The sequence below is a fragment of the Lissotriton vulgaris genome, chromosome 5 (assembly GCF_964263255.1).
Source record: "Lissotriton vulgaris chromosome 5, aLisVul1.2, whole genome shotgun sequence".
NCBI lineage: Eukaryota > Metazoa > Chordata > Amphibia > Caudata > Salamandridae > Lissotriton > Lissotriton vulgaris.
The window spans coordinates 247334094-247350874 of record NC_141693.1 but is presented as its reverse complement, the minus strand read 5'-3'; the positions used below and the strand labels follow the sequence as shown (position 1 = coordinate 247350874).

At 40.6% G+C, this 16781-nt stretch overlaps 1 protein-coding gene across 2 annotated transcripts in view; it reads left to right on the top strand.

Annotated features, from left to right (window-relative positions):
- Positions 1-16781, top strand: part of TNFRSF1B (TNF receptor superfamily member 1B) — a 191841-nt gene that overhangs the window by 136351 nt on the left and 38709 nt on the right. For both annotated transcript variants that reach the window (XM_086921278.1, XM_086921279.1), the window contains 3 exons: positions 10793-10886; positions 10979-11199; positions 13168-13245. In XM_086921278.1, the coding sequence (XP_086777404.1) occupies positions 10793-10886; positions 10979-11199; positions 13168-13245 (393 nt within the window). The remainder of the gene's footprint in view (positions 1-10792; positions 10887-10978; positions 11200-13167; positions 13246-16781) is intronic.

The following is a 16781-nucleotide window of genomic DNA, read 5'->3' as shown; positions in this document are numbered from 1 at the left end:
GAGTGGATCAGTGTGCAGCGCCTCGGCTGGTGGGAGTGAGCGATCCACAGCCTGTTTACACTTGTGCCTCTGTTCTTGCCGCACTTGTTGAATTGAGGGCAGAATGGCGTGCGAGTTCTATGGCGCTGTGTGTCCGGCTGGATGAAGCTGCATCCGACTCGAGGTGTGTGGCGTCTGCCTATCCCCCTCACTGCTCTAATCTGCCCACGCTATACCTTGGCCGGGATATATTGTTGCCGCACGGGCGCACAACGGAGCAATTATCGGGCAGTGAAAATGACTGCGGCTTGCTATTTGCCTCTTCCAGCGAGACTACAATGTTGCCGTTTCTGCCAGACACTTTGATTTCGCCTACAGCTTCGATATCTCTGCTCATGGTGCCGCTGGCGCAGCGACTGGTTCTATTGACTGCCTACACTCTGCAAGCTACGCTCTTATTCCTTAGTGCTATGCAACATCTGGCGCGCCTGAGAGCACCGCTCTTTTGGACTTATGGCACTATATGTGACTGGCGTAGTCCGTTTTGTTTTTGGGAGTTTTCTCACTGCCGAGGGCGGCCATTTTACCCCTTTGTTCTGTCTGGGGCGGGTCCTCCTTTGAGGCCATCCTCGGAGGGACGCCTACGATCTGGCCAGGGCTAGGAGACTTTTCTCCATGGACTGTGTTTGAATGGCGGGTGGTGACTCGAGATGGGACGCTCTCTCAACGCGTGCTGTGGCCTGTGGGATGTCTCTCCCTATTTCACTCTGAACTTGATGTGATTTGATTTTGCAATTGTATATGGGGTGGAAGGTATTTTACGGCTGGGGTGTCCGGGGGACCTGGTATTTGATGGGCTCCTCCCCACTTATTTTCTTTATTGAGAGTTATAGATTAGAACATTCTTTTCTTACTCTCTATATTTCAGGTGTTATATTTATTCCTTCTTTTTCTCCACTTTCTTTCTTGTTCTATATTTCGGGTTTATTGGGCGACAGACACACTGCTGGGGGGGGGGTAGGCCGTAGCCTCTGCATGCGTGTAGGGTGGGGGTTGGGGGATGGGATTTTAGTTCTGCTTTCAGTTTCTATGGTGCCTTGATTTTCTTTTTCGTTTTCGTTTCTCACTCTTACTTCTATCTTGGGGCCGTGTCTGAGACAGTTAAGGGGTGGGTGGCGGTAGACACTGAGATGATGTTAAATATGTAACTCCTGCTACACAGACTTCGAGCCGCCATACTGCCTGGGGAGACTTGAATATTGGGTAATTTGATTCCGTGGTTAGGATTGTTGCTACGGTCACGATGAGTCGACACGGACTCTGCTTTCTTTGCCTCTCGTTTATGTGAAATTAAAAAAGTCTGATTTCAACAGCTGACATAAAATATAAAACAAACCTTCATTACTCCTGGGACACAGTATCGCGATGACCTCCAGTGTAACTCTTTAATGCTTGCTTATTGTACTGATGTGTTACTGTGTCGCCGTATTGCTTGCTTGTGTGCTTCAAATGTGACCGTGGCCGGCCAATGGGTTGTGGGCCCGTATTTGTTCTTTTATTAATGCACAATAAAGGTTTTCAAAAATTTAAAAAAAAAAAAAAAAGCCTTTCAGAAACACCAAAAGAGACTTTGGGGCTCGTTCTGAATTGTAATTAGAAGGGGGCTTGAAAGATGCGACGCCTCGTTCTTGTGTGGTCACACATCTTTCAACACTTACTCACACCTCTAAGGAGATGGTAACTCTTTTGCAAAGGGGAAGCAGTTCCATTTGACAGTTTCCCCTTTAGTAACTGTGACGGGCAGTCTCAGAAGACGGAAAGAGTAGGCAGTGGTCCAGTGGCCCACTGTATGTTCCCCATGATGTCTTCCCAAAGAGGAAACATTTTTATATTTTTTAACAATATTCCTTTAACGGGGATTAACATTTTTTTTCAAGTGTGGAAATGCAAACGCAGGGATGTTCACTAAACCTAGTGTAAGAATCCAGGAAACAGGTAAAGTTCAAGAAGCTTTATTCAGCAGCACAGCATCATATAAGCAGCTTCAGAGTCCAGGTACACTGACTCAAGGATGCAGAATGCATCACCAGGAAAGTTCTGAGAACTAGAACACAATGAAGCAGGGCTCATGCCATTAAAGGGGAAGGAATAAAAGGCAAGAAACACAATGCAGGATGTAACACATCTCCCCCACAAAATGGAAAAACAAGGAAATTAACATATGTATAAAATCATAATAAACAACAAAAGCAACATATTATACATAGTCCCGTAAAGACATGGGTCTCTTACGAATTCGGGAATCTTCCTTGATTCTAGAGGCAATAATATCAGGAGAAGGCCTAGAACACTGATCTGGTACAGAATTGGAACAATTCTGAGAATAAGAATGAGTATTCGCACCAAACTGGATAGGACACTTTGCAACCTTGCTTACATTCCAGACCTTTCCATCTTGCGTGATAACAGAGTTTTTGAAAACATTCTTAACCTGAATGGGTCTACCATATTTGCTCACACCCTTGCTAACAAAAGAAGGTTTCAGAATCTTGACCCAATCTCCCACAGCCAAACCATGCTCTCTTGCCTTCCACCTCTTGTTATACCAGACAGCAGATTTATTCTGTTTAGAAGCAACTCTGTCTGCAATAAGCTTGACATCCACAACATCCTCACAAAAAGCCTTACACTTCTCCTTGAACCACCAAGGACAAATAACAGAAGCTGGATCTCTTCCCTTAAGTAACTTGAATGGACTAACCTCCGTGGTGGTGTGAGGAGTTATGCGGTAATTCCAAAGTTTCTCTCTGAGGATATTTAACCAATTACCCTTTTCCTTAATGGCATCCACAATAAAGTTCTTTAACACACGGTTGAATCGCTCGACTTGACCGTTCTCATGCGGTTCGTAGAGAGAAGTCCTAACATGTTTAATATTACAAGACTGTAAAAATGACTGCATTTCTGAAGAGACCAATTGAACTCCATTGTCTGACACCAAAACAGAAGGACAACCTTCTCTAGAAAATACTTCCTGAAAGAACAAAATAATTACCTCAGAAGTGATTTTTGACACAAATTTTACTTCTGGCCATTTTGAATGGTAATCGATAATTACAAGAGCAAAACGAGAAGACTCAGGTAAAATATTAAACGAACCAGAAATGTCAAAGGCAATTTTGTTCCACGGAACTTCAGGCCACACTACTGACTTAAGGGGTGGAACAACAACTTTCAACATCTTGTCTTTGTCACAACACTCACTGCATTCCCTAACCACACGATCTACAAACCTGTCCAAACCTGGCCACCAAAAATTCAACCTAATAAGACGCTTCATGGCAGAGATTCCAGGATGGGTTTTGTGCGCCAACATGAGTATCAACTCCTGAACACCAACCGGTGGAACGCACTTGTCACCTTTAAAAACCAAATTACCTTCACAGAACAATTCATCAGCAACATTAAAAAACGGCACAATATCTTCTCTGATATTGGCTTTGCTGGGCCAACCTTCCAACAAGTATTTCCTCAATGTAATTAACTTATCATCTTCTTCCTGACACTTGAACCAAAACTGTTCAGTAATCTCTTGATACTGAGTATCAACAAAATCCTGCAAACTAGACACAAAGTCTACATCTTTACACCCACTTACACTGTCAACCAAACTAAGACAAGGAAGACGTGATAGGCAATCAGCCGTAACATTTTTCTTTCCAGGTATATATTCCACCGTAAAGCTATATTCCTGCAACTTAGATGTCAAACGTGCAATCCTCACTGTAGAATTCCATCCTCCTCCCACTGATAGAATATGGACAAGAGGCTTGTGATCAGTTTTCAAAATGAACTTACTACCCCAAATGTAGATTCTATAATGTTCTATAGCCCACACACATGACAGTAACTCTCGCTCAATAACTGCATACCTGCGCTCTGTCTCACTCAGCGTCCTGGATGAAAAAGCCACATTCCAGTCTGACCCACCATCTGTTTGGGAAAGCACACATCCCAAACCGTACAAACTCGCATCCGTGGTAATTATACATTTTTTTCCCATCCTAAAGGGTCTTAAAGTTGCTGAATTGACAATGTCCTTTTTGATCTCAGAAAAAGCCTTTTCTTGCTCTGTGTCCCAAACAAATTCATTCTTTTGTCTCAAAAGTTTCCTCAAAGGCTCCATTTTAGTAGCAAAATTAGCAACAAATTTGCTGTAATACTCACACATGCCCGAAAAGGACAGAAGCTGTTCCTTAGTACTAGGAGCTGGGGCATTAAGAATGGCTTCCACATTAGATTTCTTTGGAACCAAACCTTCCCCTGAAAGAGTATGCCCCAAATACTCCACTGATTTTCTAAACAAATTGCATTTATGTGCTTTAAGAGTGAGACCATAGTTTTGCAATCTGGAACACACTTCATGAAGGTGGGCAGAATGTTCAGCATTATTTTTAGAAAAAATCAGAATGTCATCCTGAAAGCACTTAACGTAAGAATCAAGGTCTCTAAAAATCTGAAACATTACACGCTGGAAAACAGAAGCGGCAGAAGCCAACCCAAATGGCATTCTTCTGTACTGGAAGAGACCCATGGGTGTAATAAAGGCAGTGAATTTTTTTGATTCTTCTGTTAACTCTATTTGATGGTACGCTGACCTAAGGTCCAGGGTGGAAAAGATCTGCGCACCATCAAAAAGTGAAACCAATTCATTGATATTTGGAAGCGGATGACAATCTATAACAATGTTTGAATTAAGAGCCCTCAAATCAATACAGACTCTCAACTTTTGATCAGGTTTTCGTACGAGAACTATGGGTGAAACCCATTCGGATGACTCTATGGGTTCGATGATATTATCCTTCAAAAGATCATCCAGCATATCCTTTAATTCAGATCTAACATTAAGAGGTACACCTCTCAATTTCTACTTCACAGGAATAGCACCATCTTTTAACACTATTTTGTGTGCAAAGCCTTTCAACTTTCCTAGTTGATCGCAAAAGACTTTGTCAAACATTTTACTCCAAAAAGAGGTAACATCCTCTTCCCCATCACTAATGCTATTAACCATCTCCTGATCACTACAAAGCTCAATGGGATCCTTAGCTCGTGGATTCAATTTGATACCGAGTTCCCATTGATCTTGCCATCCAAGAACATTTACTCCCTTGAAAGCTATGTACAGTTTGATATAGGCAAACCTACCTCTGAAAGTTAAAGGCACATTTAAAAATCCCTCAATAGAAATATTGCTTCCATTAAAACTCTCAGCTAAAATATCAGATGGTTGTAAGTTAGAAAAATCACACACATCATGTAACTTCTCATCGAAGTATTGTTTGGTGATAATGGTCCATGGGGACCCAGAATCTACCATCAATTCAACATCAACCCCAAAAATGTCAAACATGCATTTAGGTGATTTCTTACTAGTCAAAACAATAGTCCACTTTGTATAATGGAAACAACATAGCCTCTTGTAACTTCTTGTGATGTGGTTTCAGAATTGTTAACTGAAGACACTTTGACAGGAGTGGGATAAGTAGAAACAGAACGTGATTGTCCTGTTCGTCCCTGTGTATTAAAACGTTTTTCCCTGCAGACATTACCAAAGTGTCCCATTTTACCACATATATTGCAAGTTCTATTTAAGGCAGGACATCCTGGAAAAGAAGCGATATGTGACTTATTGCCACACCTAAAACAGGAAACTGAATTGCCGTTAATATCAGGTTTTCTGTAATTACCACTTGACCAAATTTTAGTACCAGTATGTGTGGTAGTAAATTTTTTTCCTTCATTTCTGGGTTTAACTAAGCACACTTCTTCCTCAACATTAGTTTTGTTGCTATTGGCACTTTGTTTATCTACAATATCCATCCACTTTTCAGACATCTCTGTAGATTTAGCAATAGCAATACTTTCTTCCAAACTAGGATCACCTAAGCACCATAATTTATCTTGGAACTTCTTATTCTTAACATGAACAATAATTTGGTCACGTATCATCTCATCAGCCATTGTACCAAAATTACAACGTAAAGTTAATGCTCTTAAGGAAGTGAGGAAATCATTGAAAGATTCATCCTGTTTCTGTGCCCTGGTGTAAAATTTAAAACGATTAAGAGCAATATTGGCAGTAGGTTTAAACCTTTTTTCCAGTCTAGCAAGAGCTTCAGAATAAACATTAAGGTTATCACCACTTCCAGAAGGACGAGTAACTTGAGGCAAGGTTCTAAAAATTTCTTGCCCTTCTGAGCCTAAGCAATGCAACAATATACTCTTTTTCCTCTCTGCACCCATTCGCTCTCCATAAATGGCTCTCATGTAATTGAAAAATTCCTCCTTCCATCTTGCCCAAGGTAAAGGAGGATCACCCTTGATTTGTAAAAATTTTGCAGGAGGGTCAAATTGCATTTTAAATAAATAACAGTAATGGTACACAAGAATGTAAAATGAAACTTCTTAAAATACACAGTGAACTAAATATACTTAAATGTAGAATATTATACTAAATATACTGTAAAATATTATGGAAAACACACTGTGAGATGTAAAGTAAACATAAGAAATCACAGAGTCAACAAATGTTGAAGTTCCTCCATGTGATAGGAAAATAAAGTACCTTCATAAAATTAGGTGAGAACAGCACAAAACGAATGAGCGATGTAAATGAATTGCAAAACAAAACAGCGTTGTTGAATAAACGAAGAAAACCCTGTCAATAGAGCAGATTCCCCATTATTACCGGCAATACAGCAGCTTCTTCGTTATTTGCCGGTAAATTAGTAATGCCGATCGTTGCTAGGAGACAAAGCTCATTAGACAAAATGGCGGCACGTTGCACGCAGCGTAAGACGCGCTGCGTGTATCTGCAAACAATGTGTACGTCAGGAATCGGTTGCTAGGCGATACTAAGATGACGCGTACAAGGAGTGTTGACGTATCGAAGCTTGGTTGCTAGGCAGCGTTGGCGTCTCGGAGCTCCGTTCGCTCAGCTTGGAGATGACGAAAACAGGAAACGCTGACGTCTTGATGCTCCGTTCGCTCAGCTCTGCGTCTTGGTATCTAGGCAGCAGGGTGGAATTTTCGCTTCAAAGAGCGAGTTCTATAGCTCAGCGCGTTTTGGTATCCAGGTAGCAGGCGTTGAGCAGGTAGAAGAACTTGAAAGATGCACAAGTCGAAATTTGAAGTAAATTGCAGAAAAACACAGCAAAAATGTTCCCAGGCAGTGAGGAAAAGGGAGAAATAAATCCAAGAAGGCACAAATCAAATATAAAATTTTTCTTGAAAGACTGGAAGGCAAAATATCCATAAAAGTCTTAAAATAGTCCCAAAAGAAATAAAATAGGGTTCACTCTGCTCCTGTGCTGTAGATGGCTGGAGTCCTCGTCGCCAAAATTTGTAAGAATCCAGGAAACAGGTAAAGTTCAAGAAGCTTTATTCAGCAGCACAGCATCATATAAGCAGCTTCAGAGTCCAGGTACAACTGACTCAAGGATGCAGAATGCATCACCAGGAACGTTCTGAGAACTAGAACACAATGAACCAGGTCTCATGCCATTAAAGGGGAAGGAATAAAAGGCAAGAAACACAATGCAGGATGTAACACCTAGTTAAAATCTCAGATACATAGATGGAAGAAGGCTGTAATGCCCAAATAATCACATAGTAAACAGCTTACAGGTGACTGAGCTTCTGCCTTCCCACTTCTCTTCAGCCATCTGGAGAGCCGTGGCCATTTGACTATGTTTTATGATATGTTATTGTATTGGCCTTTGATTAGCGCAAATTCTGCCACTGATGTGGCCCCTGAGTGTTATCTAACTTCAAATGGATTAAGTAAAATTTACATCCAATCAATGTAATTTCATTTGTAAATTGGAAGTGTATTTGTTTGGGTTAGGTTTTTCTATGTATTTTGTTGTGAGTCTCGAGAAAAGGGGGTACTTGCACTCTTCCCATTTTGACTCTCTCTATTATTTGTTGCTTTTCTTTTTCTCTGAACTCTGAAACTGCCTTCCTGTCTGTTACCTTGTCTCCTTTCTGATTTTTCTATTTTCATCCATTGTTTTTCCAGATCACTGACACAATATCAAGGTAAACCATGGGCCTGATTTGGATGTCGGTCGGAAAGCCTCCCACCGCAGGTCGGAGGCTTTCTTACCGACATCCAAGGTTTAAACTCCGACAGCCTCATTACAAAGACAGCAGTCGGAGTTTAAACTTGCCGGTTATTCCGACTGGCTTCCAACAGGCTCAAGGAGTCAATTGGCCAGCCGCACATAATCCCTAATGGACAGTGTTTCCGCCGTCTGGATTAAGATGTTGGTTTCTGACAGGCTCTCCATGTCGGGCTTTACGACATGGAAAGCCTGTAGGAAAATGGCTTTGGGGGCCCGAAGCAGGGCCTCCTTCTCCCCTGCCTCCCCCTCCCCGCAAATTGTGATTGCTGTTTCGAGACCGCCAACTGGAGGTCGGTCAGTACCGCAACCGCAGAGATGTCGGTCGGATGCAACTCTGACCAACATCATAATGAGGCCCAATATTGCCTGACACAAATATTGTTTACCAATATATTGCATCCCTATACTTATATTGCTAAGAACATAATATCGTTGACACTAATATCATCAAAAGATATACAAAAATATCAATTGTTCACTATAAACAAAGTTGAATGCAGTAAAAATTAAAAATATTAATATATACATTTAATATAATGTAAATTAAATAAATTCCACTGATATTTAATACTATATATAAGTATACAAACACACAAACACATCTATATGCATATGTAGGTGTTTGTAGGGGTTCAGTTTACCATTCCCACTCCAGTCTGTACAATAGTAGGGAAAGCGTTTGACTTCGGAGGGGTAACATTTACTATTCCCACTCCAGTCTGTGCTCCTGTAGTTAAAGTGTTGGGCTTCAGAGGGATTAAAAACTTAAATCTGTGCAACAGTAGGAAAAGTAATTCACTTCAAACACATTACATACTTGAATAACCCTACCTAATATTTTTTTTTAAATATGAGTCTCAATATAAACAATATTATTTTACATAAAAACGATATATTAAAAAATAAAAAACAATTTACATGAATACATAATGTAATTATTAATGAGCATTTAAAAAAATATATGATTTAATTATTATTCAATTAAATTCCCACCCTATACCCTACAAACCTAGCAGCCTGCACTTAAAATATAAATAAAACAAATAAGTATAAAACAATTTACATAGTTAATAATCAATTACATAATTAAATAATGTTTAATTATTAATTGATAATTCATTATTACTTAATTAATTTTCCACCCTATACCCCTTCAAACCTAGCAGCCTACAGCTAATATATAACTAAAACAAATACTTATAACACAATTTCAATAATAAATAATCAATTAAGTAATTAATTACAAAGCAATATTTAATTATTAATTAATTTTTACTTAATAAACACCCTACCCCATAGCCCCACAAACCTAGCAGCCTACATCTAAAATATAACTAAATTATATGATTATTACACAATATACATCAGTATTACTCTATTAAAGTATTAATAAAATGTATTAACAAATTATATTTATTACTTAATTAGCTTCCTACCCTGTATCCCTACAAACCAGAATCCCACACCTAGAATATAACTAAAAATATCTTTATTACACAATATGCATGATTATTAATCAATACAAATATTAATATCAATTATTCACTAATTATATTTAATTGTTGCTTAATTAACTTCCCACCCTATACCCCCAAAAACCTAGCGACCTACACCTAAAATAAAACTAGAATAAGTCAATATGACATATGTACAAAATTAATATCAATCACATACGTATTTAAAAATAATTGATTATAAGATATTTAACTTTGCACTCATTCCCCTACAACCCCATCAGCTACTTAGAGCAATATAAATTAGTATTAGAAAACACATAAAAAAGCTAAAGCACTTAAAATTACAAGCTATATTTAACTTAATCAATAACAATTATACAAACAATAATCACACATACAAATAATATATTGGCTAAAATACACTAAAATAATCCCCAAAAATGTTTTCACTACTATAATATCGAAAACTATATTAAAAACAATGATATTCTTAACAACAATATTACTTACCTAAAAAAAAAATAGTCTTGACAACGATTTTTTGCATCATGATATTTTTGGATCAAGATATTGTTTTCCTGATATTTCTGTCTCATGATTTTAAAAACTCGATATTTTGTCCAAGGACCGCTTTTCCATTTCATCTACCTGTGTATCTAGCTTGAAGCGCAAAAATATATTTTTGACTTTTTCCTTACTACTCAGAACTGAAGATAAAAATAGATTTCAATTCCATGGGTACTTTTTCCCTGCCAAAACAACTTTCCACGTTGAGCTAACATGCCTGAGGGGCTAGAACTTGCAGAGCCAATATAACACCGAGCACTCTTTTGGGGCTCTCGATTTCTTACCCGGCAGTATGCTTGATGTGAGGTGTGGGGGGGGGGGGGGGGGACCACAATAATCTGCTCCAAATATCGACCTGCAAGTAATATTAAATCCACAACTACCACAGAATCTTCAAGGTAAGTAAATTGGCAGTCAAGAATAATCAGTCAGTCTACCTCTATATACTTATCTTGTGTATGTAGTGGTATCTACATCGTGCAATCAATTTCTTTGGAGGTTGATGTTGCTGACCTAGTTATTGTGGCATACAACTGGGTGTTTGATAAACATTGAGGATATTTCTGTCTACCTGCCTACAGACTATGGTTATTCTTTCAGGTACAATAAACTCAAACACAGTGTGTTCCCCTTGTCCCGTGGGCACATTTTCCGATGAAGAATCCTACACCTCACCCTGTAAACCTCACACGAAGTAAGTTGTGGCACCTCTTGTTTGATAAAGTAGACTTCCCACTGGCCGCCCAGTAGGATTTAATGTACTTGGTGTTTTTTTTGCTCTTGTAGATGCAGGTCGCTGTCTGTGCCAGGAGACAGTACACATGATGCGATATGCTCAGACTCCGGGGTGGGTGCCGTTCCCACCCGCTTCACTTACTCAGTCAAGAGCCTTAGTCCCAGTGAGGCTGGAAAACCAGTCTCAGAACTCAATGATCTAGAAACATTGGACGAAATATGGACCCCGTTACCTGCCAGAGTTGCTGTCAGGAAAATACCCGCCCCCTTAGGTAAGCAGAAGTTTAAGTGTTCCTTTAAGGGCTTACCGTTGTGCTCTAAATTAGAAATTACTTAAAAGCTAGATGAATGAAATAACTACTTACGATAGCCTTGAGAGCCTTGAGAGATGTTGAGACAAGTGTACAGATACTTTATATCATGCTTCAAATGAATGCCAAGGATTTAGAAAGGAATATGGGGTCTTGGTGCTTGAGGACACTTGTGGCTGAAGACAGGAAGTAGTCACTGGAGAGGGAAGGTCTCAACCCTGCGTAGTATGAAACAAAAGGCCTGAAAGATGGAAAGTGCTTTTCGATAATGGGTAAGTGTTGTCCTACTTTTAGCACTGACACCTCTATCTCTCGATGGGTGAGTGAAGAAGTTATCTGCCCGCCCGCCACGCATTTAATTTTTCAAACAAAACTTCATAGTGTAGTGTACCACCTCACAGTAAGTATCAGAAAACATTCCTGACTTGTAGGCTCCCAAAACGATGCTTGTATATCTAGTCTGTCTTCTAATTCACGATAGAGCACTTGCACAGCCAGCCGCAAGAAGAGGCGTGATTTGGGAAGAGCCAGGAGGCTTTGGCCACTTAAGCGGTCAAGTGAGTTCTATCAATCAAGTTTCTTGTAAAGCACGACTCCTCACTCGTAAGGGTCTCATGGCGCTGAGTGGGGGAGGAAGGGTCTGAGGTTCAGTCGAAGAGCCAGGTCTTGAGGTACTCCCTGAATTGCAAAAGTGCATCGTATCTTAAGCAAGGTTGGAATGGATGTTTTAATTAATAGATACATTGAATTTAAATACTGCTCTTAATGTAAGACATCTCAAGTCACCGAGAAATAAGGGCAATACTTTCCAAACTCAAAAAAAAAGTATTCAATCCCTGTTATCAAAAAGTAAGAAGAATTCATTGGCACATAGGTCAGCTCGAGACCACTTTTAGTACACAAAGAAGAAAGCAACGTCTCTAGTAGTGAGAAACACAAATATTCAGCGCGGTGAAATTTCAAGGAAACAGGACAGGGTAAGGAGAATGAAGAGACGAAAGTGATAAAAAATCCACAACTCCTTACAGTACATAAGAAGAACGAAACAGCACAAAAACGATCTATGTGGAATGAAATTATATGTTAATTATATGTAACCGGGCAATTAATGATCCTTTGAGAAATGAGTATACTCAGCAGTGTGTCAACCCATCAGCAACCTATGCATTATCACCAGAATCATCAATTTGCCCGCCCACCATCAATGATTTGTGACAGCAATTGTGGTCACAAACCATATCTAAATGCAATTCGCAATTAGGAGGGAAAGTCTCTTTTACAGCCCTATCTAATTGCGATTTAAAATGAGTAGGTTAGCACATTTTGTGATTCCGTAAGCCTTTATTGAATCACAAAATGAATTCAGCCTATAGCATGAAGCCATATTGTGGTCGCAAGCCCTGTTACTTTTAGAATTACAGCGTTTGCGATGGCACATGGTTGTCTACATGAGCGCCATAGTTTCTAAGAGATTGGCTGCAAAATATAAGTAAATGTGCCCAAAATCAACCTGTGTGCACAATGTGGGATCTTCAAATCCAGTTGCAAAAAGTCCTATTACTAACCTTCCCAAAGCTATTGACAAATTAAAATGGTGGAAATTAAAATACTATTAAATGTCATTAGGACTTCTAACGTTTTTGTTATGCTGGCTGGATGGAACATCTAAAATGCTGTCCTTAGATATGTCTGCTATTTAATGTTGCCCTTAAGACGGTGGGACCCTGAATAAGACCTCTTGCACACACTAACATATAGGCACGTTTAATATAAACGTTGCACATCTTGACAGATAGAATCCCTAATCCCCACACTGCTAATCATCAACTTTCACAAATGAGCATTTAGATGTCTTTTTACTTAGGATGTTTTGGGCAGCAGCCACTGAATCTTCTGTGTTTTTTTATATATTTTTATATTTTTCCTTAGGTATTATCTGTGGTGGGGTACTGTTTGCCATGGTGGGACTCGCAGGAATTGCATTTCTGTTTGCATCAAGGAAAGCACGTAAGACTTTATATATATTTTTTTAAATATGAATTTTTGTCTGCATTACAAACTTGAAATATGTATCCTTTCAGTGAACAAATCCCACAGACAATGGATTTGGTCTAAAAGCCTCAAAAGATGTTTTTCTTTATGTTGTTTAAGGTTTGCGGTGAATATCTATTTTTGGCTTTTCCTTCACAAATGCAAGAACGCCCTTCCTGGATTACCGCCCCCCTTCCTCCCACTTTCAGAAGGTCTTTTCTGTACTCAGTGACCAAGATGACATTGTCTATCATTTGTCATCCTAAAGGATTCCACGACTCCCCAGGTCCTTGGTTTCTCTTTCCGGCCAATTGGTCCCAACAAAGGCTGCCACATCATCTGCTCACACCTACTCTTCCTCTCTGTAGGCCTGGCTAGCAGAGATACTGCCCCAAGGACACCTTGCTGCTCATCACCTGCAGGATGCTCACCAAAGCATAGTACAATACTTAACATGTCCAACTTGATCTTAGTTTAGTACATCATAGAGCGCCCTTCATACAGTCACCCGGCCACAGCCCTCCACTCTCTACTGCCTCCCTAATAATATCACAGTAGTTCTTGCAGATCACCTATTAATGTCCTTTCTGTTTCCCAGTCAATCCTTGTTTAGTAACGAGTGCAAAATCACAGCACTGCTCTGCATACATCTACCTAATCATATCAATGAACACCCTACAGAGTACACAACCCTAGCCACATTACAATACTGTATAAGAGCCACCTAATCATGACACTCTACTTTTTTATATCCCAGAAAAGCAAGGACCACAAGAGCACAATACTGCACTGCATACAGCCACATAACCATAGTACAGCATAGTGCCCAGCCTGCCTAAGCTTAATACAGGGCGTTGAACAGGCCCCATAATCCCAGAACTCTACTTTGTGCAGGCCCCTTCATTTTATTACAGTATTTTCTAAAGACTACCTAATCATAGTGCTACACTTTTCACTGGCCATCGAATTATACAGCAGGTCTTCTTTTGGGCCACCTGGTCATAGTTTTGCTTTTGCTACACCCACCTCATCATAGGACCATGCTCCATAAAACTCCATGTCTTCAAAGGACTGAAGTTCACACAGTCGACTTCACCTCAGCGTAGGCTTCAAACATCCCAGTACTATCTTTTGAACAGCCCGCCAACACTTCATACATATCAAGCATTCCGATCACTGGGTTTCACGTGGTTGGCCGAGTAACAGCATTAACTTTTACACAACCAGTCAGATGTTCCAATAAAACACCAATCCTAAACTCTAACATCTAACCCCAGGTGTATCACTCACCCTACCCTAATCCACCCGTACCTCCTTATCTAAGGTCCATTCATTCAGTACCTCTATTACTGAGAAGTACTCCAGACTCGAGAGCCTCCCCAAGCCACACAGCAGCAACCAACCAAGCAGCTATGGCTGTGGTTTTTGCCAAAGTTATGGGTCAAGGCTTGTATCGAGGAGGCACCCCGAGGAGGCGACAGGCAGCAGCAACACAACACACTGAAAATGAAGTGCACAGGGGGCAGGGACAACCCGTGGAGACAGTGCAGAGTGGCAGGGGCTAAATGAGGAGAGGAGGGGCACAGAAACAAAACGCATCAGCCAACGCAACGGGGAAACCACAGCAACAACACAATTTATATAAAAAATGTGGTGACCGACAAAAGAACAAAGGAGAAAACAGAATGTAACAGAGGTAAATAAGGTATCCCACAAGCTGTGGATGGGAAACAGAACTCACTAATGACACTATGACCACAACAATTCCAGTGCGCCAGTCGCGAGGGGGCAAAAGACCACACAATTTTGGGTACAAGCATGAGCAGAGTCAGTAGGTGGTCGCTGGGCAGTCACGGCTGGTATCAGTGCAAAGTGGCCACTCTTCTGGCTGCAGGCACATGCTCCCAGACTGCATTGAGACCAATCCTGATGAGGCTCTCACAGACATGAGAGCAGGTTTAGGATTGGCCTGAGTGCCCTCAATTTGTGCTGCCAGGGAGACTGGGAGCCTGTGCCTGCTCTCTTCAACCCAGAAATAGAGCACGGTTGGAGAGAGCTTCAGTGCGCATGTAGGTCTGGCCGGCCTGAGACAGCTGGTTAACCCCTTGGGCATGGCCACGATTCTGCGCCTGTGCAGCACATTCCGATCGCGGGTGCGGTCATGACGGCCGGGAGCCGTCATCAGCACACGAGCACTGTGTGCCATGACAGCTCCCAACCGTCATCAGCATGGAAGGGGTTAAACCATCATGTGCACTGAGAACAGTGCATATATCACTCCCCCTGTGCTTGTCATCCCCCTGGCCCCGCCCCCAAGACTCCACGGCATGGAGAAAAATAAAACGATAATAAACTTGCTTTATTATTGTATTACTTTTCAAGTTTTGCAGCTGCCACTGATGCTGGCAGAGGAGGGTGACGCTCCTCAGCCATACCGGAGGAGCCGCCGCTGGGATTAGCCAGTTGATGCTATACAAAAGAAGTGAAGCTCCACTTGGCTTCTAGATTAGCTAATACAAAGTAAAATAGTCTAATTAACTATTTCAGCTGGTAAGTTATTAAGAGAGAGGGGTGGGAGAAGAAGGGCAGGGAAAAGAAGTTTGTGCGGGATGGGGTGCTATTGTATTTCAATCCAAGGTCACATAACCTTTAAGTTTTAAACTTGCCAGTTAATCAAACCTGGGAAGGGGCGTTGCTTAGTCAGTGAGTTTCAGGGGTGTGAATTTTTAATTTCCCCTCTAAAAAAAAGTATTGAGCTGCATGGTGGAGGGAAGAGATGACCAAGATTCGGGTGGACGATTTTCCTGAGTACCAGTGTCAGTACTGATTTGCATTAGGTGAGTCTCTGCCTAGAGGGGGACGGTGGGCAAAGCGATGGGTAGGAATGCTACCCCAAGCAATTGCCACTGGTTAGACTATTTACAACCATTGATCATATCACCTTTTGGGTGTTTAATTGCCAGTAGTGTGCCTGGAAAACTGAGACTGGGACAACTTTCCAAGCCTACTACTGCCAATGTTTGTGAATTCCAAAAAGTAGTATATTTGCACCCACTCAAAGAGTATTTCTATAGGTGCAGTTTTACAATTATTTGGTAAACCAGTCACTATGTGGGCCAGAATGATTCACAAGGGTAACTTACATTTTTGAGTAATTTACACTTTTGAGTAAGTTTTCCTCTTTTTAGCTATTCACATAATCCAAGTGTAAATTTAAACCAAAAATGTAACTTGCATGTTTCCACCAAATTGAAGGTATTGGATGCTATTCACAAAGTGCATTTTGTAGTAGAAGTTGTAGTACTATAAAGGCACTACAGATGTACTACAAAATGCTATTCACAAACTGAGCTTCTAAAGTAATAGTGCAAACAAACCAATAGTACTTAAGTGCAATATGTGAATAGCATTTTGTAGTATATTTGCACTGTTATTGTAGTACTATAAAATGTACTACAAATTGCAGTTTGCGAATATTCCCCAGGCCCTTCAATTTGGTGCAGACTTGCAAG